At 40.8% G+C, this 25109-nt stretch overlaps 1 protein-coding gene across 5 annotated transcripts in view; it reads right to left on the bottom strand.

Annotated features, from left to right (window-relative positions):
* Positions 1-12517: 12517 nt before the first annotated feature.
* The window catches only part of INPP1 (inositol polyphosphate-1-phosphatase), a 28558-nt gene continuing 15966 nt past the window's right edge, over positions 12518-25109 (bottom strand). For 4 of the 5 annotated variants that reach the window (XM_030802360.1, XM_003253851.2, XM_030802362.1 and 1 more), the window contains exons 2-6: positions 24138-24405; positions 21763-21823; positions 17268-17468; positions 14908-15082; positions 12518-13340 (exon numbers count right to left, since the gene is read on the bottom strand). In XM_030802360.1, the coding sequence (XP_030658220.1) occupies positions 12782-13340; positions 14908-15082; positions 17268-17468; positions 21763-21823; positions 24138-24341 (1200 nt within the window). In that variant the 5' untranslated portion in view covers positions 24342-24405 and the 3' untranslated portion in view covers positions 12518-12781. Of the gene's footprint in view, positions 13341-14907; positions 15083-17267; positions 17469-21762; positions 21824-24137; positions 24406-24734; positions 24790-25109 lie in introns of those variants that run through there. The other variant, XM_030802363.1, reaches the window with a different exon arrangement.

The raw sequence follows: 25109 nt of genomic DNA, 5'->3' as shown, positions 1-25109 counted from the left end.
ATGTTCTCAGTAGTTATGTTTGAACGTTGGATTTTTCTCCTCCTTTTTACTTCTCCATATTTTTCCAGTTTTTTAAGGATTATTTAATGACAATTTAAAACACAATAAAAGGAATGAGTTGGTTAAGGAAGATGGTTTATTTAAAATGGTGCAAGCTGGGCGCCGTGGCTCATGCCTGTAATCCCAGCACTTTGGGAGGCCAAAGTGGGTGGGTCACTTGAGATCAGGAGTTCGAGACCAGCCTGGCCAACATGGTGAAACCCCGTCTCTACTAAAAATACAAAAATTAACCAGATGTGGTGGTGCGCACCTGTAATTCCAGCTACACGGGAGGCTGAAGCAGGAGAGTCTCTTGAACCTGGGAGGCGGCAGTTGCAGTCAGCCAACAGAGATCACACCACTGCACTCTAGCGTGGGCAACAGAGCGAGATTTTATCTAAAAAAAAAAAAAAAAGGGTCGGGCATGGTGGCTCACACCTGTGTAGTCCTAGCATTTTGGGAGGCCGAGGCAGGCAGATCACGAGGTCAAGAGATCAAGACCATCCTGGCCAATACGGTGAAACCCCATCTCCACTAAAAATACACAAAAAATTAGCCGGGCGTGGTGGCACGTGCCTGTAGTCCCAGCTACTCGGGAGGCTGAGGCAGAGAATCACTTGAACCTGGGAGGCAGAGGTTGCAGTGAGTTGAGATCGCGCCACTGCATTCCAGCCTGGGTGACAGAGTGAGACTTTGTCTCAAAAAAAAAAAAAAGAATAAAAAAAAGTCAGGTGCAGTCTCACGCCTGTAATCCTTGCACTTTGGGAGGCCTATGTGGGTGGACTGCCTGAACTCAGGAGTTCGAGACCAGCCTGGTCAACATGGTGAGACCCAATCTCTACTAAAAATACAAAAAATTAGCCGGGCGTGGTAGCACTTGGCTATAGTCCCAGCTACTCGGGAGGCTGAGGCAGAGGAGAATCACTTGAACCCAGGAGGCAGAGATTGCAGTGAGCGGGGATCCTGCCACTGCATTCCAGCCTGGGCAACAAAGCCAGACTGTTTCAAAAACAAAAACAAAAAAACATGATGCAGTTAAAAAGTGACCCATTGAATAAGTTAGCCAAGACAAGATGTTTGCCACAATTTGCCTTTAATGTTACATCTGCACCTGCACAAATCTGCTAGAGACACCTGGTGGAGAGTGTTGATAGGTTTACAGCAAGTGTTAGAATGTGCTGAATCTGTTTGCTTACTTACAAGGTGAGAAATGTACTAATGCACATCCTGTTTCCATTATTAACTCAGCTTTCAAATAACTGGAAAGAGCCTTCAGATGGGGCAAGCCTAGCTTGCCAGTGGGCTGTGTTTGGGCCTCACTAGCAAATATGACAAAAATTTAGATAGAACAAAAGACAGTAAATTTAGAAGTAGAACTGGGACTGATTCGGGGCTGGCTACATAATTTGTGAGACCTAGTGTAAAATGAAAATGTGGGGCTCCTTGTTCAAAAAGTAGGGAGAAAAGCATCCTTAAAGGCACATAAAGGAAAAAGAGTTTTACTCTCTTCCATGGTCTCTCTCAACTTGACATGGTTTTTGGGTTTTGGGGGTTTTGTTGTTTTGTGTTTGTTTGTTTGTTGCTATTTGATATCATTATAGATAAAGAAAAATAACAATTTTAATGATTAGTCTGAACTTTAATATTCATGTTTACCTCATGCAATGCCAATTTTTCTTTTTTTCTCTCTCTCTTCTTGCTCTGTCGCCCGGGCTGGAGTGCAGTGGTGCCATGTTGACTCACTGCAACCTCTGCCTCCCAGGCTCAAGTGATCCTCCCACTTCAAACTTCTGAATAGCTGGGACTACAGGCATGTACCATCACGCCCAGCTAATTTTGTATTTTTAGTAAAGATGGGTTTTGCCATGTTGACCAGGCTGGTCTCCAACTCCTGACCGCAAGTGATCCGCCTGCCTCGCCCTCCCAAAGTGCTGGGGTTACAAGTATGAGCCACTGTGCCCAGCCCAATGCTAGTTTTAAATGCAGACCAGAGAGTATTTAACTCATATGTAGTATCACCAAAATTACATAAATCATTTTTCACAGTTCACACATGAATATATATTTTGTTCTTACCATAAGAGTGAAAACATTGCAGGAAACTAACTCAACTCTTTTTATTTCACTTCTTGATACCCCGGCATTCTACCAGCCCTCTCTACCTTCAGCTTACTGGCAAGGAAGAACTGAAAAGAAAAGGAACTATGGATGGTCCTATCTTTCCCTTTCCTTTTGTGCCATCATTTCAGTCTATGTGATTGGCTAATATAGGAAAATAGCACAAATAAGAAAGGACATGGGAGGTTTCCTTAGTTTTTCGTGCTTCTTAGAATGCCATTGCCTTGTTTTTGCATTGGAAGCAGGTTCTGGTTCTGGGAACTGTGAGCGCCCCCACTTGCTCAGTCATCAGCAATGTAATGCACTTACCATGCACTTGCTTTGAGTCTCATTGAAACCCCATACACCACAGGTCCACGGGAATTCTGTGCTCACAGGTGCTGTGAACACTATGTGACCAGAACTGCAAGAAGACAAAGCACACACATGTTGTACATTTCTCCTCCTATGTGGTATGGCTATAAGGAGATGATCAAAGTATGATTTCAGGAATCACATGGTTTATTGCCATACAAAGAGATTCTTTTTTTTTAATTCTCAAAGAGGGGGAAAATAACAAGAACAAATCTCACAGAGATTATACTCCACAGATGAGGTACATTATCCACATAATTAGTTCTAATTTCATCTCAAGTCCAATGATTACAGTTTAGTTGCTTAGAATGGAAGTAGCCCTCTGTGGATGTGAGGGAGATCCGAGACAACTTGCAAGATCCCTGGACACTAGCAAGTGGTGCCAGTGCCGTGTGGGCTGGCGAGGCTTTGAAAGCTAGCTTAAAGGCTGACAGAGATTTGCCCTGTTGCAGCCTGAGCTCTCAATCTGTCTGCCAAAATCTTGGGTTTATATGTGTTTTGGAGTCTAGTCGTTGAGGCCAATAACTCACATATGTGGTCTGAAAAAGTGTGATGTAACATTGTAACAGGGAAGGGGACTATGCCCCATGTTCTTATCACAGCAAAACATCTGTCACTTAATGCAGAAGGTGTTTGGAATATTTTCAGAGCTACGTAACACCTTCATTCATGCATATGCTCCATTGCCCCTCCATTAACTTACAAAACTTACAAATTTGAAGGTAAAATTTTTAAGAACTTCAACATGGCAATAGCAGAACCAAGCATGGCACATTTTTGAGGGTGGAGTTTGTGAGCCGGCGCAAGTCATAAACCCGTGAAGCCAGCCCAGGACTGGTTTGCCTTTTGCAAATGGGTAAAGGGAGAAAGCTCTTAATCCTGCATGTTCAAGGCTCCTTTAAGATGAGGAACTTTGAAAATACAGGCTAGAAAAGAAAAATCGTATTTAGAATTACAGGCATTTTGTTAGAGCCAGAACTTGGGCTAGCCTTGAGTATCAGATAGAAATAATAAATACATAAAACCTTTTTTGGCCGGGTGCGTTGCCCCACGCCTGTAATCCAAACACTTTGGGAGGCCAAGGCGGGTGGATCACCTGAGGTCAGAAGTTCAAGACCAGCCTGACCAACATGGTGAAACCCTCTCTCTACTAAAAATACAAAAATTAGCCAAGTGTGGTGGCGCATGCCTGTAATCCCAGCTACTCTGGAGGCTGAATTAGGAGAATCACTTGAACCCAGGAGGCGAAGGTTGCAGTGAGCCGAGATCGTGCCATTGCACTTCAGCCTGGGCAACAAGAGCGAAACTCCATCTGAAAAAACAAACAAACAAACAAAAAACCTTTTTTAAAGGTGTCCATGATCAAAACAGCAGCTCCATCAGACCAGTTTCAAAGGTCTATTTGCATGCATACCCAGGCTTTGAGTTCCCTGGCATTTTAGGAGGACATTTGCAGTTACTTAAGTTTGCTTTAGAAACATGTTTTTCAACCTAACTGCCAACCCAGATACAATTAGAGCTGCTCAGCATGAATGGTAAAAGCTACAACTTACTGTTTATGCTCTCTTTTTGCATTTAGCACTTAAAGAAAAACATAAAAAACAAAACTTGGAAATAGAAAGAAAAATGTAGAAAATGTTTGTTTCTTTCTTTCCCATTTGGGCAAACAGCAAATATGTGCCTCTGTGTTTTATCTTTTCTGCCATGGGATGGGCAGTGCTGTTTTTGGTACAGTAGGGGTGTTTAAAGGCTGATGAAAATAACAACATACTCCGGGCTGTGAATATGAGGCCAGGAGTCATGGCCAGTTTCTGTGGCCTGGGCTGAGTGAACAGACTCCTTAAGTGGAATAGCTCAGCAGAGTGCACACAGTAGAGATGTGACATAAGCTCGTCTGCATTCTGAGCACTCAACACACAGAGGCGGAAGGTGTGTTTGGAGAGGAGGGGTCAGCAGGCGTCCAGGCGAGTTGCCAGGGTCAAGATTCTCAGCGATTTCTCATAGGTCTCAGGAGAGGAATAACTGTACTTGCATTTCTCTTTTATTTCCATTATGCTTTTGTTGCTAGGAAGTTCCTTTTCCTTATCATCTTGATGAATGCACATATTTAGGGCACTTTTAATTCTTTGGGGGATGAAGTGGATAAATGCATCATAAGTAAATAAGTAAGTGTGGGTAAGAGTTGAAATTATCGGGCTATGAATGTCATGAGGCCTCAGTGATAACAAGGGAGTAATCAGAGGGTAAAAGCTGGGACAGCTCAGTTGTGGTAAGTGATAGAGATTGCTAGTTGTCCTCAAATGCCTGTTTCCCGGGTGCTAAAACTCCTAGTTTTTGGCTGCGTACATGGCTTCTCAGAATGGAAGCTTCCCTTGTAGCCACGTGAACTCATGTGACAAGGTTCTGGCCAATGGAATGAAAAATCTTTCACCCTTTTCTTGTTCTTTGTCTTTCCCTCTATCTTGCTGCCCAAAATGGAGATCCTGTTGTCACAGTCTGGAGATGGGAGAGCAGTGAGATGGAAGGAGCGTGAGTTCCTGAGGACTTTAGGATAGAGCCACCTTTCAGCTCTGGACGCACTTACCACTCCATTTCCCTTAAGCAAGGGAGAAATCACTTCTGTCTTACTTAGGCCATTGTTATTTTGTCATTTCTGCCTCTCCTAGATAAGCCTATTGGTTACTGATACAGAGTATTACTGCGGACTTATTCTTGCTGGACTTCCTCCAGACACAGGGCTCTCTTAGGGACCTTACATTGAGGTTCAATAGTCTGTTTTTCATACTGCAATCATTTTAACGCAGCAGAAAACCCTTTACGAAAATACTCATGCGTTGGCACTTCACAATCTTATGCCAGGAGCCTGTTACAAAGGGGTCAGGGGCCACAGCAAAAGATTGGCAACTGATACCCAGTACAATGATCTTCAGACTCTACTGAGTGTAGGACCCAATTCTTAGGAACAGTTGGGCTGAGTCAGAGATGATGCTAAGTAGAAGCAGATGGCTGGTGGAGTAACAGGTGAAAGGAAGTGCAGAAAATGTATTAAAGGCTGGGCGCGGTGGCTCACGCCTGTAATCCCAACACTCTAGGAGGCCGAGGTGAGTGGATCACGAGGTCAGGAGATGGAGACCATCCTGGCTAACACAGGTGAAACCCTGTCTCTACTAAAAATACAAAAAATTAGCCGGGTGTGGTGGCAGCGCCTGTAGTCCCAGGTACTCGGGAGGCTGAGACAGGAGAATGGCGTGAACCCGGGAGGCGGAGCTTGCAGTGAGCCAAGATCGCGTCACAGCGCTCCAGCCTGGGTGACAGAGCGACACTCCATCTCAAAAAAACAAACAAACCAAACAAAACCCTACAAATATATGATTCCATTTATCTGAGGTACCTAGAATAGTCAAATTCATAGAGACAGAAAGTAGAATGGCGGTTGCCGGTGCCTGGCAGGGGGATGGGGGAAATGGGGAGTTATGTAATCAGCATGGAGTGAGGCAGATGAAGAAGTTCTGGAGATGAATGATGTCACTGGTTGTACAAGAATGTGAATGCACTTAATGCTACTAAACTGTACACTTAGAAAGGGTTAAAGTGGTACATTTTAGGTTATGTATATGTTACCACAATTTTTTTAAGTGAAAAAATTGGCTGGGAGTGGTAGTTTATGCCTGTAATCCCAGCATTTTGGGAGGCCAAGATGGGAGAATCACTTGAGCCCAAGAATTCCAGAACAACCTGGGCTACATAGTAAGACCCTGTCTCTACAAAATATGTTTTTAAGTAAAAAAAAATTATCAAAGATGCTTAGAGATGAGCAAATCTGAATGATTTGGGTTTTATACTTTTCTTTAGCTGTGTGGTTTATTGAAAGACCAAAAAAAATAGTAAAATGGACATGAGTCAGGCACTAACAGACAAAAATTGAGCGTTTAAATCAGTGCTGTATAGAAATATAATGCAAGCCACATATGCAATTCTAAATTTTCTTGTAGCTATGTTCACAAAAGCACAAAGAAACAAGTAGAACTAATTGTGGCAATATATTTGATTTAACCCTACATACCCAAAATACCATTTCACATTGGAACCAATATAAAGGATTATGATATTCTTATTTTTAAATAAAATTTAAACATTATTTTAAAATAAAATCCAATGTGCATGTTCACAGCACATCTCAATTCAGACTAGCCACATTTCAAGTGCACGATAGCCACCTGAGGCTAGCGGCTACAATTTGGGCAGTGTAAGTCTAGAATACTTATAGATTAGATAATGATTCTCAGGATAATCGGCATAATCAGATCATAATCATTAGAATTTAAAGAACCATAGAACTAAACTGCCACATGCATGGCCTACCTCATGGTATATTAGTGTGATAAATTGATTTTTAAAAATCTGTCCTGGTGGAAAAAGAAAAAGCTACAAATTTCCCAGTTTAATGACACTCCTGCCTATATCCTAAGGGAAATAATATATTAACTCTGTCTTTTCATTATTTTGCCTACCTTGATATGGCTATTTAACCACATGATGAGTTTGTCCCAACACCTGTCCTACTAATTTACATCATTATGGTCATAGTTTGAGCTTGTTTGAAAGATTGAGGGTGATAAGCCATCTTGACATAGAGCTTCCTGCTTTTAGAAATACTTGACCCAAGGTGAGTGAATTTAAACATTGCGTCTCAGGCAACCCATTCTCAAATCCAGCTGGAAGGGCTGAGCTTTTGTTATAGGGAGAAATGGCCAGTTTCCTTGTATTCTAGCTATTGTAAGCTCTCATTCTTTCTCTGTTCCGTGAGAGTGGAAGAAAAGTGACTTAACCATTGTTTTCCCCTCTTACCTTTTTATAGGGCTGATAGCCAGGACTTGAATGTTAGCTTTGGTAATATGCCAATGCTTGTTCTGTCACAAAAGTCCATGGCTTACTTTCAACATTAAAGTGGTTGTTCGACATTGAGAATTTAACTGACCAACCGTAGGACTAATTCTCAGCATTATAGCAAAGGTTTCTGAAGTGTTTTGGAAATAATGGGTAGAAGTAAAGATGTAGTTGATACTGCATATTACTTCTTGTTCAGCTTCTGAGCCTAATTCCTTCCGTCCCCACTTATTTAACACTGACAATGTGCCTAGGCAATGGAGATACATGATATAGGAGAATCCCTGCCTTTGTGAAGCCAACATTCTAGAGGGAGAGACTGACAAAACAAATTGTAACTTCTATAAGGAGGCCGTGGGTACTATGGAGGGCAAAACAGGGAAGGAGATGGGATGTGCGGATGGGGTGGGGAAAGGTGGGTTGCAATAAGTGAAGATCATACTGATACAGTGACATTTGAGCAAAGTTTTGATGGAGATGAGGGAGGGAAATGTGCTGATATCTGGAGAAAGTTTTCCAGTTAGAACAGCAAGTGCAAAGGTCCTGAGGCAGAGGAAGCATGCTTGGCAAGTTCAGGGCACAGCAAGAAAGGCAGTGTGGCTGGAACAATGTGAACAATCTTAGCCTATTGGGCTGCTATAACAAAATGTCATGAACTGAGTGGCTTTTAAACAACAGAAATTAATTTCTCACAGTTCTCAAGGGTGGGAAGTCCCAGATCTAAGCAGATTCAGTGTCTGGTAAGGGCCTGCTTTCTGGATTACAGACTATACCTTCTTGCTGGCCCTGACATGGTGAAAGGGTCAAGGGGTCTCTCCCAGGCCCCTTTTATAAGGGCACTAATCTCAATCATAAGGGTTCTACCTTCATGACTGGATCACCTCCCAAAGGCCCTGTCTCCTAATACCATCACCCTGGGGGTTAGGATTTCAACATATGAATTTGATAGGGGAGGGATACAAATATTTAGACCATAGCAGAGAGTAAGAGCAGATGAGAAGGAAGGGTGGAAGGTGGGCCTTATAGGCTATATGAGGACTTTGGCTTTTTCCCTAAGAGAGCTGAGGAAACATTTGGAAGCATTTTTTGCCTTTCCTTTTTAAATTTATTTCTTTTTTATTTTAATAGGTTTAGGGACATAAGTGCAGTTGTGTTATTTAGATACATTGTGCAATGAAGTCTGGGCTTTTAATGTACCCATTACCCAAATAGTGCACATTGTACTCCATAGGTAGCATCTCATCCCTTATCTCCTTCCACACTCCTGCCTTTTTAAGTCTCCAATGTTGATTATTCCACTGTGTGTCCATGTGTACCCATTATTTAGCTCACATCTACATGTGAGAACCTGCAGTTTTGACTTCCTGTTTCTAAGTCATTTCATTTAGGATAATGGCCTCCAGGTCTATCCATGTTGCTGTAAGAAACATGATTTTTTTATGGCTGAGTAGTATTCTATATGTATATACCGCATTTTTAAAAAATCTATTCATCCATTGATGGACACTTATGTTGATTCCTTAACCTTGATATTGTGAAGAATGCTGTGATAAACATGAGTGCAAATGTCTTTTTGAGGTGATTATTTTGTTTTTCCGTTGGGTAGCCCAATAGTGGGATTGCTGGATCAAATGGTAATTCTACTTTTAGTTTTTTGAGAAATCTCTATACTCTTTTCCATGGAGGTTGTAAAAATTAATATTCCCATCATCAGTGTATAGGCATCCCTTTTTCTCCACATCCTCGCCAACATTAGTTTTTGTTTTTTTACTTTTTAATGATGGCCATTCTGACTGGTGTAAGATGGTATTTTATTGTGCTTTGGAGAATTTTGAACAGAAGAGGGACATGATCTGATCTGTGTTTGAAAAAGATCACTCTGGCTTCTGTCTTGAGAATGAACACTATGCAGGCAAGTTAGAAGTTTATTGCAATAATCCAGGTGATGCATAAAGAGGTGTGGAGCAGGGTGGGGTATAGGAGAGTGATGTGGAATGGCTGAATTCTGGATATATTTTTGAAAGTGGAGACCAGAGAGTTTCCTGAGTGATTGCATATAGGTTGTGAGAGCAAGAAAGGAGGGGATGTTGATTTGGATTCCCAAAGACTGTTCTTCTTGATGTGCAGTTGAGGCTCTCTTTGTACTACTCCGTGTATAAGTGACCTGGCAGACTAATCTCTCTATCCAACCTCCTATAAAACACAGACTGATGCAAAAGGCACTTGACTTCCATGGCCAAGAGGCTCCTATGTAGAACACCCCTCCATCACTACCTCCAGCTCCTGTTCCCATCAAATGAGTTGTCTGTGTACCAAGAATTGTTGACCGGGTGCAGTGGCAGCACTTTGGGAGGCCAAGGCGGGTGAATCACGAGGTCAGGAGTTCGAGACCAACCTGGACAACATGGTGAAACACTGTCTCTACTAAAAATACAAAAAATTAGCTGGGCATAGTGGCAGGCATCTGTAATCCCAGTTACTAGGGAGGCTGAGGCAGGAGAATTGCTTGAACCCGGGAGGTGCAGGTTGCAGTGAGCCAAAATCACGCCACTGCACTCCAGCCCAGGCAACAGAGTGAGATTCTAGCTCAAAAAAAAAAAAAAGTGTTTACTTCTTTCCACAACTCTATATTCCAATTTTATTTCTAATAATTAAGTTAATATAATGTAAAGTAATGGAGTGTGGGTTTGAAAACAAAGAATTGGAGGCTTTAGTAAGTGTGGGTAAAGGTGAACCAAAAAATTAGTTGGTAAGAAAACTGTGGCCGGGCGCAGTGGCTCATGCCTGTAATCCCAGCACTTTGGGAGGCCAAGGTGGATGGATCACCTGAGGTCAGGAGTTCGAGACCAGCCTGGCCAACATGGCAAAACCCTGTCTCTACTAAAAATACAAAAATTAGCTTGGCATGATGGTAGGTGCCTGTAATCTCAGTTACTCAGGAGGCTGAAGCAGGAGAATCACTTGAACCTGGGAGGCGGAGGTTGCAGTGAGCCAAGATCACGCCATTGCACTCAAGCCTGGGTGACAGAGCAAGACTCTGTCTCAGAAACAAACACCACTGTAAAAATAGAGGGAATATTTTTAAGTTCTTCCTCTACAGAAATTAAAACTAGAAATCATACTCACCTGGTTGTGGCTTCCTCAAGAGAAACAATGCAGACCCATCAGAAGCACATGCTTAAAGAAAGGGCTTTGGCTTTTCGGCAAAGATTGATGGTGAATTATATACATTATAGATGTCCACAGAATATAATGATTCCCTCTTCCATCCAGCTTTTTCCCCCTCCAATTGAGAAATTTGAGCCCCAGGAGTTCGAGACCAGCCTGGGAAGCATGGCAAAACCCCATCTCTACTAAAACACAAAAATTAGTCAGGCATGGTGGCATGCACCTATAGTCCCAGCTACTTAGGAGGCTGAGGTGGGAGGATTGCTTGAGCCCAGGAGGTCAGGGCTGCAGTGAGCCATGATCATTCCACTGCACTCCACCCTGGGTGACAGAGTGAGACCCTATCTCAAAAAAAAAAAAAAAAAAAAAGGGAAAAGAAATCAGTATGTTAAAGAGATACCTCCACTCCCATGCTCATTTTGACATTATTGACAATAGCCAAGATATGAAATCAACCAAGATATGAATGAATGGATAAAGAAAATGTGGTATTAATATGTATACACAATGGATACTATTCTGCCATAAAAAAGGAAATCTTGTCATTTGGATGACCCTGAAGGAGATTGTTAAGTAAAATAAGCCAGGCACAGAAAGACAAATACCACACGACCTCACTTACACATGGAAACTGAAAAAGTCAAACTCACAGAAGCAGAGAGTAGAATGGTGGTTATCAGGGGCTGGAGTGTTTGGGAGATGTTGGTCAAAGGATAGAAAATTTAAGTTACACAGGAAGAATAAGTTCAAAAGATCTATCCTATAACGTGGTGACTATAGTTAATAACAACGTATTGTTTACCTGAAAATTGCTAACAGATTTTGTGTTCTCACTACACACACATACAAAAATGTAAGGTAATGTTAGTTTGATTTAGCCCTCCTGCAATGTATACATATTTCAAAGCATCATATCATATGACATAAACATAATTTGTCAAAAATTTTTAAGTGTAAGGACATTAGAAAATAAGATTGTTATTTTCATGCATTTGTAAATAGAGGATCTGTACAAACATCCTTTGGCCCCCAGGGGGCGTAGGGCAGAATGAAGTCAGAGCCGAGGATTTGATCCCTGCAGTTGGCACTCTCTGGTTACCAGGGCTGCTACAGAGAATACAGAAAAAGTACTTTATGTCCACTTCAGAGAACTTTCACTGTGGGATGCTGGTAGACAAGGATTGTATATATCTAAAGTCCACCTCTGGATTTTGGTAAAGTGTAGTAAATATGCAAAAATTGCAGAAACCTCTACTCGTACCCTTCTGCTTCTATGTGTCTTTCTTTCTGTTTATCTGTGTCTTTCACTGTGTGTGTGTGTGTTTGTGTGCGTGCGTGTGTGTGCGTGTGCGTGTGTGTGTTTGTGTGCGTGCGTGTATCCCTGTCTCTCCCTCCCTGTTTCTGCAAAGGGGGGGCCCACAGTGTTCCAGGCTTTACTTCCTATAAGAAACACAAGAATACTGTTGAAAGTACATAAACTTGGCTAACTTATGCAAATTCAATTCTAAATGTTCTGCCAACAGGCTAAAATTGCAGATTTTTCCCTCTGAGAGGAAACAAAACTCAAGCAAATCCCTCCTGTATTCTCCCTCATATTTCAGAGAAATTTCTATTGCTTAGATGTTTAGCAGTTTTACTAATTGAATAGGATTTTTTGCTTGTTCATCGATTTTTTTTTTTTTGAGACAGTCTCACTTTGTCACTAGGCTGGAGTGCAGAGGCACAATCTCGGCTCACTGCAACCTATGCCTCCTGGGTTCAAGTGATTCTCCTGCCTCAGCCTCCTGAGTAGCTGGGACTACAGGCACACACCACCAATCCTACCTAATTTTTGTATTTTTAGTAGAGATGGGGTTTCACCATGTTGACCAGGATGGTCTTGATTTCTTGACCTCGTGATCCGCCCGCCTTGGCCTCCTCAAGTCCTGGGATTACAGGCGTGAGCCACTGGTCCTGGTAAATATTTTATTGAAATGTTTCAAGCAGCACTAACAGCACAATATTTACCGTAAGAATTTCATACACCAATATAATTGCTGCATGAATGTCATTTATTGAAATTAACATTATTATGAATACATAATGGAAAAATACTCCTCAAAAGAGGAAGGTGAATGTTAACCAGCAACAGGACAAAGCCATCCTCAAAAGATAGAGATAATCAGAAACAGTTTCACAGTTCAGTTTATACAGGTACACCAGGGTTAGAGTTCCTCTATGTCTGTGTCTCTGCAGGTGCCAGGTTTTGGACCAGGAGGCTCAGGAATGTCTCCAGCCGCTTCCTGGATCTGTATGCAATGAGTCCTCCCTTGTTGGCCCACCGATCCACCCCAGCAGCACCCTCATTTTCCACGTGGTACAGCAACTGTGGCAAATCAAGCCCTGTTTCTCGATTTCTTTCTAAGCATTCTTTCAAGTCTACTATTCCCCCACCCATGGCCCGCAGTATGGCATGAGCAGCACAGGAGTCCCACTTGAATGTGGTATCTTCTGAAAAGATGTAAATGTCAACGAGGCCTTGGACAACACATAGGCTCTTATAACCAGCCCCAGCTGCCCCGAATATGCGATCTCCACACACACGTGACAGTGCAGCTTTGATAGTCTCCTTTTCACTTGTACTAATGACGGCTGAAAAACTGGGGGAGAATGCTGCCTCAGTGCAGGTGTTTCCAATGTGTATTTCACTGTCGTTTCTTCTAGAGATGGTGAGCTGAAGTGAATGCATGTTGGTCCCCATGTAAGAAAGGCCCCAATAGCACTGTCCTTTCCACCTGTAGAAGAAAAATGTCAATTGGTGATGATTATCACATTTGTTTTTCACTACTCATGTCACTTTCAAACTTAATGATACGAAGAAATACACAATTCATCATAACATAGTGAATCTTAACACCTTTAAGCCTAGGAATAGATATCAGGTAGCTAGTTTATTTCCGAAAGCTACTTATATGCATGCAGCTGCCTGAGTTGTTGCAATTAGAAATGCTTTCAATTTTATGGCATTATCACCCCAATCTAGGACAACACTAAAACATTTATGGGGTTTCCAGCTTCCAGAACCATTGCAAAATTTCATTACAACTTTTAGTATTTAAAGTTTAATAGGGAAAAAGGAATAGATAAGTGGTATCTCTTTTTGATCTGCAAATATTGTAAAATCCATATAACAAGGTTTTCTTTGTTTGGTAACTCCTTTCATTCTCTTATTCACTAGTTTCATGTTGGCTTCCAACACAAAGAAAGATGGACTCAATGTTACTAGTTTTGGCAACCACAATAATTATAGCACCTTCCCTTTATCAATGCTTAACTTACTGTCTATGTTGTTACATATTTACAGATAAGGAAATAGGCTTAGAGAAAGTAAGTAGCTTGCTGAGGCCCATTCAGCTAGAAAGTGGTAGAATCTGCATTCAAACCCACAAAGTCTCACTCTGAATCTGTGCCATAAACTATTTTGTTGACCACCTCCATTTCTAGGCCATGATTATGTCTGAATATTGTTCCAATTCTTTTTAATTTCTTATTAACCTTTTAAAGATAGCAGAAATCCATTTTTAGTTTGGAAGATGGTGGGGGTAAGGGGAAAATATTAAAACTTAAGAGGTATAAACTTATGACTATTAAAGAGCAAATGATTGTTACTTGAAGCAGCTCAAGGTTCAATAAAAATATGTAATCCTATATAAGTGAAAAAATATGACCTATTTCAATAAAAAGCTGGAACTGCTTGTTCCACCTGGACTTTGCCATGCCCTGGAGTCAACCCCAAAGCACAGGCTATGGATCAGAGGCAGCTGGGTCCTGGCCGCTTTCTACGCTCTGTTTAAGAGTGCATGGAAGAGTGGAAGGGAGGAGGCAGAAAGGTAGTGTGAGTTGGGTTCTGATCCTGGCCATGCCTACCAATCTTTTCATTGGATAATTTTCACATTTTGTTTTGAACTTCTAAAATTATACCAAAGTTCAACTGGCTATACAGCGATGGCAGCTGTCTTATTCCCAATGTATTTGAAGGCAGTGTTACCACCACTCTACTTATCTGGTTTTGAGTGGATTCTAGAAACAGGGAACAGGATTACTATATTCCAAATGTAAAACTATGATTTTTCCAGGATAGTATTAATTTTAAAATTTCTACCAGTAGGCACTTGGCCTCAAATAAAATTATGCAAATCCAAGATTGAAAATAGAACTTTAATTCAAATATGCAGACTTTCAATGGCAACACTCCCATGTGTTAAGTCATGGGAATGTCATATAGTGATAATCCTAACAATAAGCAAAGCTGAGGTCATAAGTTCTAACAACCATAATATACCAAAAATATTTGCCTTTTACCTGAGGGTGTTTGGGTCTCGTGACACAAAAGGTTGATTGATGACTCCCATCAGGGGAACCCCTGTCTGTATGTCATAGACACCAATTAAAATGGTGACACACTGAAGTCCACAGGGGAAGATTCCCTGGTTGGATTTAATGTCAGCAGAACCTTTTATATACTGATAAGTTGAATCTGAAAAAGGAAGCAAATGTGTTTGGATTCAGATAAAGATTATTTAGAAGACTCTGTTCCATATGACTTCTCTCTTCTACTGACTTGGTAACCAATAATTTTTTACCTTTGAATGTCACTGTATTGAATTGCTATTTGGCCTCTTGTACTTTACTTTTAAATTGCTTGTGTTTCATTTTCCTGACTATGTGAGAACTCTTGAAGGGAGAGGATGTGTCTATAGTTCCTGTGGCATAGCAACTTGTATATAACAGGCATTCAAATATTTGTTACTTATCAAAAGCATTTAAAAAGTAATAACCAGAATAATTGGTGGGATTATTTTAGAAATACTACTAATCAGAGGACTAGTACAATGTGAGATGGAAAAGCCTCCTTCCAATGGGCGAAAAAAAAAAAAGACCTACTATTTGATAGCACAATAGGGTAACTATAATCAATAAGAACTTAACTGTACATTTTAAAATAAAGAGTGTAACTAGATTGTTTATTACGCAAAGGATAAATGCTCAAAGAGATGGATACCCCATTCTCTATGATGTGCTTATCTCACATTGTGTGCCTGTGTCAAAACATCTCACGTACCCCATTAATATATACACCTATTATGTACCCACAAAAATTTTAAAAAGAAAAAGAAAAAAAGAAAAGCCCCCTTCCAGTAATCGGTCACAGGTAAAATTATCTTTTACCATTATTATTTGGTCCCTCAAGTTAGAAGGAAGAAAAAGACAATGATGGTGGCACCAAAAAAAGAGAAATTAACGGTGCTCCTATGCAACAGAGGCAGAGAAACTAGGTTTCCTCTTAAGAGATGTACATGCCAGCAGCTGACTGCCGATGTCTAGGGAGCCAACACATGGCTAAGGGTGTGCCTGGCAAAAGATTCAAAGAGCTCGAAAACATAATCAATTCAGGAGATCTCTGTCCCTCAGAAACTATAACTGATGCCAATTTACCCTTAAATGATCAAAGATTTGGGGAAAGGTTTTTGGTTTCCATATATCATCCACTGGCTGAATGTGATATAATTATCTGAAGATTAAACCCATTTCAATATCATCCTGTGAAGGCACTTATAGGATGGGAAGGGCCCAGAGAGGAGTTTGCCTGCTCCTTGAATGGTCCTATTGTGTTGGGTGGGGAAGAAAAAAAAGGAAGGGGGAGCTTATTAAAATTATTACCTAGAACTTTGTATTAATAGCATCATTGAAGATAAAGGCTGGCTGGGTGTGGTGGGTCATGCCTGTAATCCTACCACTTTAGGAGGCCGAGGAGGGCAGATCGCTTGAACCCAGGAGTTCGAGACCAGCCTGGGCAACATGGTAAAAACCCCTTCTCTAAAAACAATATAAAAAATTAGCCTAGTGAGGTGGCATGCACCTGTGCCACCTACTTGGGTCCCAGCTACTTGGGAGGCTGAGATAGGAGGATCACTTGAGCTCAGGAGGACAAGGCTGCAGTGAGTGAGTTCTGACTGTGCCACTGCACTCCAGCCTGTGTGCAACATGAGACTCTCAAAAAAAAAAAAAATCGTTACATTTTGAAAGCAATGGATTATACATTATGGTTCTATCACAATCATGACCAAAAAAATGTAGAGCTTATGCAGGGCTCACAAACTGCTCATGCATCACATTCAGCTTTTTGCTTGACCTATACTTTTTTCTTGTTTAACTGAATTAGTAGCTAACGGTTAGAAACTGGGATATATCGCTGAAAACCTTGGATTTTGGTTTCTCTTTAAAAATCTGAAGAGCTGGCCTGTACTCCCATATGGCAACAATCTGCTAAAGCTAAGTGCTCTTTAAATGGCATGTGTCCTCAATTGGTCATAACCGCTCTCACTTCATTCTCTCATTTACTTACCAGTCTGGTCCCTGAAGTCTTTTGAAGATAAGTTAATTCATCTTTGCATGTGTGCCTGTATGTATGTGTGTGTGTATACACATACCTGTTATAGATATGTGTATATATACACACAGCTATAATATATATGTATATATACAGAACACACGACACATACACCTCAACTCTCATTGTTTAAAAATTTAAAATTTAAAACACTTCTAGGAGAGTTAAACTACACTCAATAATTTTTATTTTTCCAACCCCCCGCCCCCCCACAACCCCACCACCCAAAAGAAGATTGCAAATAAGAACAAACATACTCTCCTATACTTACCTATGGGGTCCACCCAAATTCCCAAAATGTCCTGTGGAACATTGATCTCTGTGGAATCCAGAGTTGGGTCAGTAAAGGCAACATCCTGATGAACAACCCTGGCTAGTGCTTCAGATGCCACCTTGTTACCATTGAGGACTTTGCTAAGAAGCTCTGCTGTTTCTTCCTCTGTTGAACACAACCTCATGGTAATCTTTTCCCCTAGGGTAAAGCCACACGATAAGCCATTACATTTCAAGAGTTTCAGTGGAGAAAGAACAGAGAGAGATAGAGAGAGCTAAAAAGTGAGAGAGACAGAGAGAGCGAGAGAGTGAGACAGAGAGCAAGAGACACAGCGAGACAGAGAGCGAAAGAGCAAGAGAGACAGAGCGAGAGAGACAGAGCAAGAGAGCCAGAGACAGAGAGATCGAGACAGAGAGAGACAGAGAGAGCGAGACAGAGAGAGAGAGACAGAGAGCAAGAGAGACAGAGAGCCAGGGAGAGTGAAAGAGACAGAGCGAAAGAGTGAGACAGAGAGCAAGAGAGAGAGAGAGTGAGAGAGCGAGACAGAGAGTGAGCAAGAGAGAGAGACAGAGCGAGACAGAGAGCAAGAGAGTGAAAGAGAGAGAGCAAGAGACACAGAGAGAGCAAGAGAGACAGAGAGCGAGAGAGACAGCAAAAGAGCGAGAGCGAGAGAGACAGCGAGACAGAGAGCAAGAGAGAGAGACAGAGAGAGCGAGAGAGACAGGAAGAGGGCGAGAGAGACAGAGTGAGAAAGACAGAGTGAAAGAGAGACAGAGAGCAAAAGAGTGAGACAGACAGCGAGCGAGACAGAGCGAGACAGAGAGCGAAAGAGAGAGACAGAGAGTGAGAGAGAGAGCAAGAGAGACAGAGTGTGAAATAGTGAGAGACAGAGCGAGAGAGACAGACAGCGAAAGAGACAGAGACAGAGTGAAAGAGACAGAGTGAACAAGAGAGACAGAGCGAGAGAGAGAGCAAGAGAGTGAGAGACAGAGCGAGAGACACAGAGAGAGAGCAAGAGAGATGGAGAGCAAGAGAGACAGAGTAAGAGAGACAGAGAGAGCGAGAGAGACAGGGAGAGAGTGAGAGCGAGAGAGACAGAGTGAGTGAGACCGAGAAGCGAGCGAGAGAGAGCAAGACAGAACGAGAGAGCGAGACAGAGAGCAAAAGAGTGAGACAGAGAGCGAGCAAGAGACAGTGACAGAGACAGAGCAAGACAGCGAGACAGAGAGTGAAAGAGACAGAGAGCGAGAGAGACAGAGCGAGAGATACAGAGAGTGAGAGAGAGCGAGAGAGACAGACAGCGAGAGAGACAGCGAGAGAGTGAGACAGAGATTGAGACAGAGAAAACGAGAGAGCAAGCAAGAGAGACAGAGAGGGAGTGAGCCAGCGAGAGAGTGAATCAAAAGCTGTGCGCTTAGATTAAGTGAGGGCAATATATCCATCCCAGCAGTTCCTAAGCCTGGCTGACTGCCAGAATCACCTGGTGGGGCTTCATCAAGTCAGATGCTCAGTGGCTACCCATGCACTTAAGCTGAATAGTAAGGGATGGGTTTCAGGGATCAAAAGACCTCCCTAGAAAAATGCCCATGTGGGCACAATTTTATATCCCAGTTAAGGGACACGTAGGCCAGTTAATAATTCCTGAATTCCTGATCATTAATCTTTTTAAAATTTGTCTTTTAACTTTTTATATACTTAAGTCACCCTGTGTCTGAATATGTTATTGAAAAGAATGGAGGTTTTTCAGCACACTGAAGTGCTTCTACTTCCTTATGTGATACTGCTTTTAACTTAAAATTGTTTATGCTAAGTAACATAAAATGGTAGATACTATAAATGTAGTAAAACTTTATGCCTCTAAATGGTATACATATAAATAGCTCTCCTCTGTGAAGCCCATTGAGAACCAGAACATAAGCAAAGCTGCTTCTTCAAATGAAACGATAAGTTACCAAGGCCAGGTGCTTTACCATCGCTTTAAACATGCTTCTCAGACCCTTGATTAATCTGGTTTCAGCCCTTGACAGAAGTGAGGGAAGAGGCTGGTAAAAAATAGGCAAGTTAATAGCAACAAGAAGTGACAGCAGTGGAGGAAAAAAAATCTTAAAAACTAAGAAAACATGGCACTTTGGAACATTTTAGATACTCCTAGCTATCTAGTAGCTATCTAGGTAGCTACTTCTACCCTTCTTATTCCAAGGACCAGCAGTGTCTATATCAGCTGGGAGCTTATTAGAAAGTCAGAACCTTAGGCTGAGCATGGTGGCTCATGCCTGTAATCCTAGCACTTTGGGAGGCTGAGGTAAGCAGATCACTTGAGGTCAGGAATTCGAGACCACCCTGGTCAACACAGTGAAACCCCTGTCTGTAATAAAAGTATAAAAAAATTAGCTAGGCATGGTGGCACATGTCTGTAATCCCAGCTACTTGGGAGGCTGAGGCAGGAGAATTGCTTGAATTTGGGAGGCGGAGGCTGCAGTGAGCCAAGATTGTCCCACTGCACTCCAGCCTGGGCAACAGAGGGAGACTCCATCTACCAAAAAAAAAAAAAAAAAAAAAAAAATCAGAACCTCAGATGCCACCCCAGACCTACTGAAATTTTTTTCTTTTCTTTTTTTTTTTTTTTTTTTGAGATGGAATCTTGCTCTGTTGCCCAGGCTGGAGTGCAGTGGTGCCATCTCTGCTCACTGCACGCTCCACCTCCCGGGTTCACGCCATTCTCCTGCCTCAGCCTCCCGAGTAGCTGGGACTACAGGCGCCCGCCACCACGCCTGGCTAATTTTTTTGTATTTTTTAAGTAGAGACAGGGTTTCACCATGTTAGTCAGGATGGACTCAATTTCCTGACCTCGTGATCCACCCGCCATGGACTCCCAAAGTGCTGGTATTACAGGCGTGAGCCACCGCGCCCAGCCGACCTACTGAATTTTAACAAGATCCTGAGGCGATTATGTGACCAGTAAAGTGTGGGAAGCACAATATACATCTATTACAGTAATGACTAAATCAGCAAGAAACAGTCAAATTTAGTTAAATTAACTTAATTCAAAGTAAATTAGACTGTTAAAGTTGGGGAATAATAAAGCTAATAATGGCTACTTACTGCACACCTACTCTGGGCTCAGTAAAACTTATGGGATCATTCAAAGGAACAAATTATACCACTCTTTTGCTTGAAATTTGCCAGAGACCTCCCATCCCACTGAGAGGGAAATCTAAATCCCCTCCTATGATCTGGTCTTGCCTGCAATATCATCATCACCATCCCTCCTCTTCCTCTCTCCACATTTCTCTGCCCTTTTAACAAACAGGAAAATGGATATGGCTATGCCTTTTGCCTCTATAATTCTAGATAAATGATGTATTAAAATAACTGTGAAGTAGTCAAGCGTAGATTTTTAAATGTAAGATTGCTTATAAGTCAGGCATAAGTGTTATTTTTAACCTTCAGAGGTTTAAAAGATTTCTTTCTCTTCTTACTAACATAGAACTAACTGCATCTTAATACGTGGTGCATGAAGGAGACTAAAAAATTTTTAGTTAATCTAGAAATTCATTTTTTCTTTGTAATTGTGTTTCTAGATATTTATTTGTCACATGATCAGTGTTTAATGTTCACTATTTTATTCTTCTACTATTAAACAAATCCAAACAAACTAAAAAAAAAAAAAATGTTTCTCTGAAAGAAATCAGATTATCTGAGGTCAGGAGTTTGAGACCAGCCTGGCCAACATGATGAAATCCCATCTCTAACTAAAAATACAAAAATTACCGGGCATGGTGGCACACGCTTGTAATCCCAGCCACTCGGGAGGACAAGGCAGGAGAATTGCTTGAATCCAGGAGGTGGAGGTTGCAGTGAACTGAGATTGTGCCACTGCACTCCAGCCTGGGCAACACAGCAACTCTGTCTCAAAAACAAACAAACAAACAAACAAAAACAAACCAAAAAACTTAGTACTAAAAGGAAGCTTTTAGTTAGTCCAAGTACTTCACAGAGGTTCTGAGACTTAGAGAAATGATGAGGTGATTTGCTCAAGATCACACAGTATTTCAGAGCCATGGCCGCCTCTGTATTTTTAGCCAAGGTCCATGGACTTCCCCCAAGAGTGCACAGATGGGTTTAAACCTAGGATCTGAAACTGTCTGCACAATTTTGTAGATGGGCATCTTTAGGGCATTGATAACTTACATTAGATTCCCAAAGGGCTATACAATTTTCCCAAAGCTTGAGTTATAAGTTACTTAGAGGCCACAGATTTATATCTAAAATGATACATGGACTTGCTAAATTATTCTAAGATACCACATCTCTCTACTTAAGTTAAATGGCATGATATTCTGAGGTAGAAATTGAATGAACCTTAACATTCAAATATATTATGTTGTTTACAGTAAGTGGCTTCCAAACATTTAGTTCATGGTATAAATTGGAGACTAGAATACCATATGATAATTAAATTACAAAGATACATTAAGATTCTTATACTTACCCAAGTCATTAGTAAACTCATTGGATTCTTCTCCAAAAATATTTTTTTCCAAGCCTGGAAACTGAATGATTCAGAGTATGACGAAAAACAAAACAAAAACCCACACATATGCTCAATTCTGAACAGATTTCAATTTTATATTTCAAATTAAATAGCACAATCAGAACTGAAATTCCAAAATTTCCAATTCTAGAAACCAATCCAAGTACAAAAAAATGAAGTCAACTTGGCTCAGTGCTTAATTTTCTAATATTTTTCTGCTCTTTTGCCCCCCTAGAAAGTCAAAAGCAGGTAGATGCCTGGTTCCCTTATGTCCTGTTTAGTTTGCAAAAGTACTTCTAGAAACTTCATCATTCTACTTAAGGGCCATAGAATTCGAGTATTTGCAAAGGACATGTTTTAACTATTGCTCTTAAACAGCATCCCAGTAGCTTATACAAGGCAATTTTGTTGATCAAGTATCTAAAAGCACTACTTGAGACTGGACAGAAGGAGTTAGAGGATAAAATTCGATTTTGTTTTCATTTTCAGGCATTTGTTTCCCAACTCTCAGATCATCATTCAGGCTAGGAAGGGGATATGAAAAAAGAGAAAGATTTTCTTGACCAATAATTTAAGTATCAATATATAGAGTGAATAAATGGAGTCAAGTAAGAATCTTCTGTCATCTCTGTATGATCACGAAGCTTTCTGATACATTTTGCTTCTGATCCTCTCTGTAGTAAAGATAATTTTTCTCAAAATATGTGCTAAATTTTGATGTTCTCAGGGAACAAAAGCAAGGACATGCTTCAAATATTTGAACTCGGTCATCTTCAGATGACCAATAGCTTTAATAATGCCCACAACCACTTATTATTCATATTATTTTGTGGGACAGTACAAATCAACAAGGGCTGGCAACCAGCCCATTCATCAAGGGCTGAAACTCAGTCTCCCAATCCTGCTTAAAGACCGGTTCTGAGATTACAAGACAAAAGGCTCATGAAATAAAGATATTTTATACAGCTAAAATGGAATATCATTCATTTTAGCTCACGAATAAACAACTGCCTAAACTTTTTATAATGCTTTGAGGCATTATAAAATTAATGGCATAAAAATTAATGTTGATATTTTTAATCCAGTTGCTCAACCATCCCTTGCACCCAACTATATTGATAAGTAAAAAACAAAAATAAACTTGCTTCATTTAGTTTATCGGAGCCAGATTTTATATGACATGAAAAAGTATAGTTTGTAGAGATTTCATGATGGCATTTAGTCTCTTCGCCTGTGGTCAAGATTTCACTTAAACGATTCTAAATGATTCTCAATATTTTGAAAATTTCATAGAAATTATTCCAATATTTTATAATGCTTTCTGCCATAAAGTTCTATTCTCCCAAATGTAATGGTTAGATTCTCATACAAAAGGCAATATAATATTGCAAAGAACACAGACTCTGGAGCCAGTCTGCCTGTGTTCAAAAACTGCCCTACCATTTACTTGATGTGCAACCTTAAGCAAGTTACTTAACCTCTCTGTGCCTCCCTTTTTTCACCCATTACATTGTAATAGTAGTTCTTACTTCATCAAATTGTTATAAGAGCTAAATAAGTTAATATATTTAAAGACTTTAGAATAGTGGCTGGCACATAGCATTTATAAGTGCTGCTAGTATTATTATTTCTACTTATTAATACGGTTTCTCTAGTCAGCTCCAGAAAGTTAGAGTCGCAATCATTGTTATGTTAACATATAAACATCTTTATATGTTTATAACAAAGAACAATATTTTTCTACTAGAATAAAGGAGACTTTAATTCTCCAGCTACAATCTCATAACTGATGAAACCATTAGATAAATGATGAGATCCATAAGGTAGGACTTAATATATCAAGTTAAAAAAAAAAACAGGTTACAAAGCAGTATGCTGTCATTTCTGTTGCAATACATTGTATGTGTCATGTACACAAATACACATAGAAGGAAAATGTTATAATATTTAGCAAAGCATAGCTGTGGTTTTCTCCAGTGGTGGGACTAAGAGGGTTCTTATTTTTGCTTATTTTCCAGAAAACATGTATTATATATTAAGAAGAAATTCATTAGTAAATGGAAGGTTCTATACTGAAGTGTTTATTTCTAGGTATTAGAATTGTGAGTGATTTTTATTTTCTTATTTGATTTTCTGTATTTTAAAGATTTCCTGCAATGACCATTTTATCAATACTGTAATCATGACAAGGAGGAAAAAAATCCAAGATGTTTACTTGAAATCAAGGTGCTAGTATACTGATAGGGGTGAGGAACAAAAGGCATGCTATTCTATGACGGGGAAAGCCACAGATGCAACTATTTTGCAGTTACGTTGGCTGTGACCTTTCTTACCTTGTTCTCCATATTCTGTTTTATAACTTCCTGTACCAGTACATCAGCCAGCGTCTTGAAGTCAACTGCAAACTTCTTGTTCTTTTCTCCCTCTTTCTTTTCTTCGATCAGCAGCTGGAAGAGGGCTTCCTGCTGCCTGCACGCCCGGGCAATATTAGCAGCCTTCTCAGAGACACAGAGCAGCTCCCGGAGGATATCTGACATTGCTGAACCTTGCTTTTCAGTTGCAGCTGCTGGTGGAATTGGCACCCACCCTCTGGGCCGTCAGCTGGAAAAATACAAGAATGCGAAAGAGAAAGCAGTTCAGAGAGTGATGTCAGGGTGCCTCTGGCACTACTAACAACCCATCTGGCAGTCAACCTGGTCAGCCTGGTGAATATCATATTCACATCCTCAGTGTGGAAGACTCTAGATATAAGCTAAAGTTTGAAGCTTATTGTTTTAAATCTTGAAAAAGAATTTACACTCTCAAAAATATGCCAAGAATTAAATTCTTAGTGACAGAAAAATCTCCGAATGAAAATCTAAATTCCTAGAGAGGCAGGCAGATGGACACACAAGCACAATGCTAAAGGCAAGCCAAATTCTTGTAATGACCTTAGAATGATCACATAGGCTTAGCAGCAGTATTGAAGTAGTGCTTTCTTTCACGCTGTGGGAAGAAGGGAGAAGAAATGGATGAGGACTTATGCTGTCAGTTCTAGGGCAACTTTTTTTTTTCTTTTTTTTTTTTTGAAACGGAGTCTTACTGTGTCACCCAGGCTAGAGTGCAGCTGCGCGATCTCTGCTCACTGCAAGCTCCACCTCCTGGGTTCACACCATTCTCCTGCCTCAGCCTCCGGAGTAGGTGGGACTATAGGCGCCTGCCACCATGCCCCGCTAATTGTTTGTATTTTTAGTAGAGACGGGGTTTCACCGTGTTATCCAGGGCAACTTTGTAAAGTACTAAGTACCAGACCAGCTAGCACCTTT

Source organism: Nomascus leucogenys, chromosome 22a (genome assembly GCF_006542625.1).
Source record: "Nomascus leucogenys isolate Asia chromosome 22a, Asia_NLE_v1, whole genome shotgun sequence".
Taxonomy (NCBI): Eukaryota; Metazoa; Chordata; class Mammalia; order Primates; family Hylobatidae; genus Nomascus; species Nomascus leucogenys.
The sequence above is the reverse complement of the archived record's forward strand: the minus strand, read 5'-3'. Positions and strand labels throughout refer to the sequence as shown.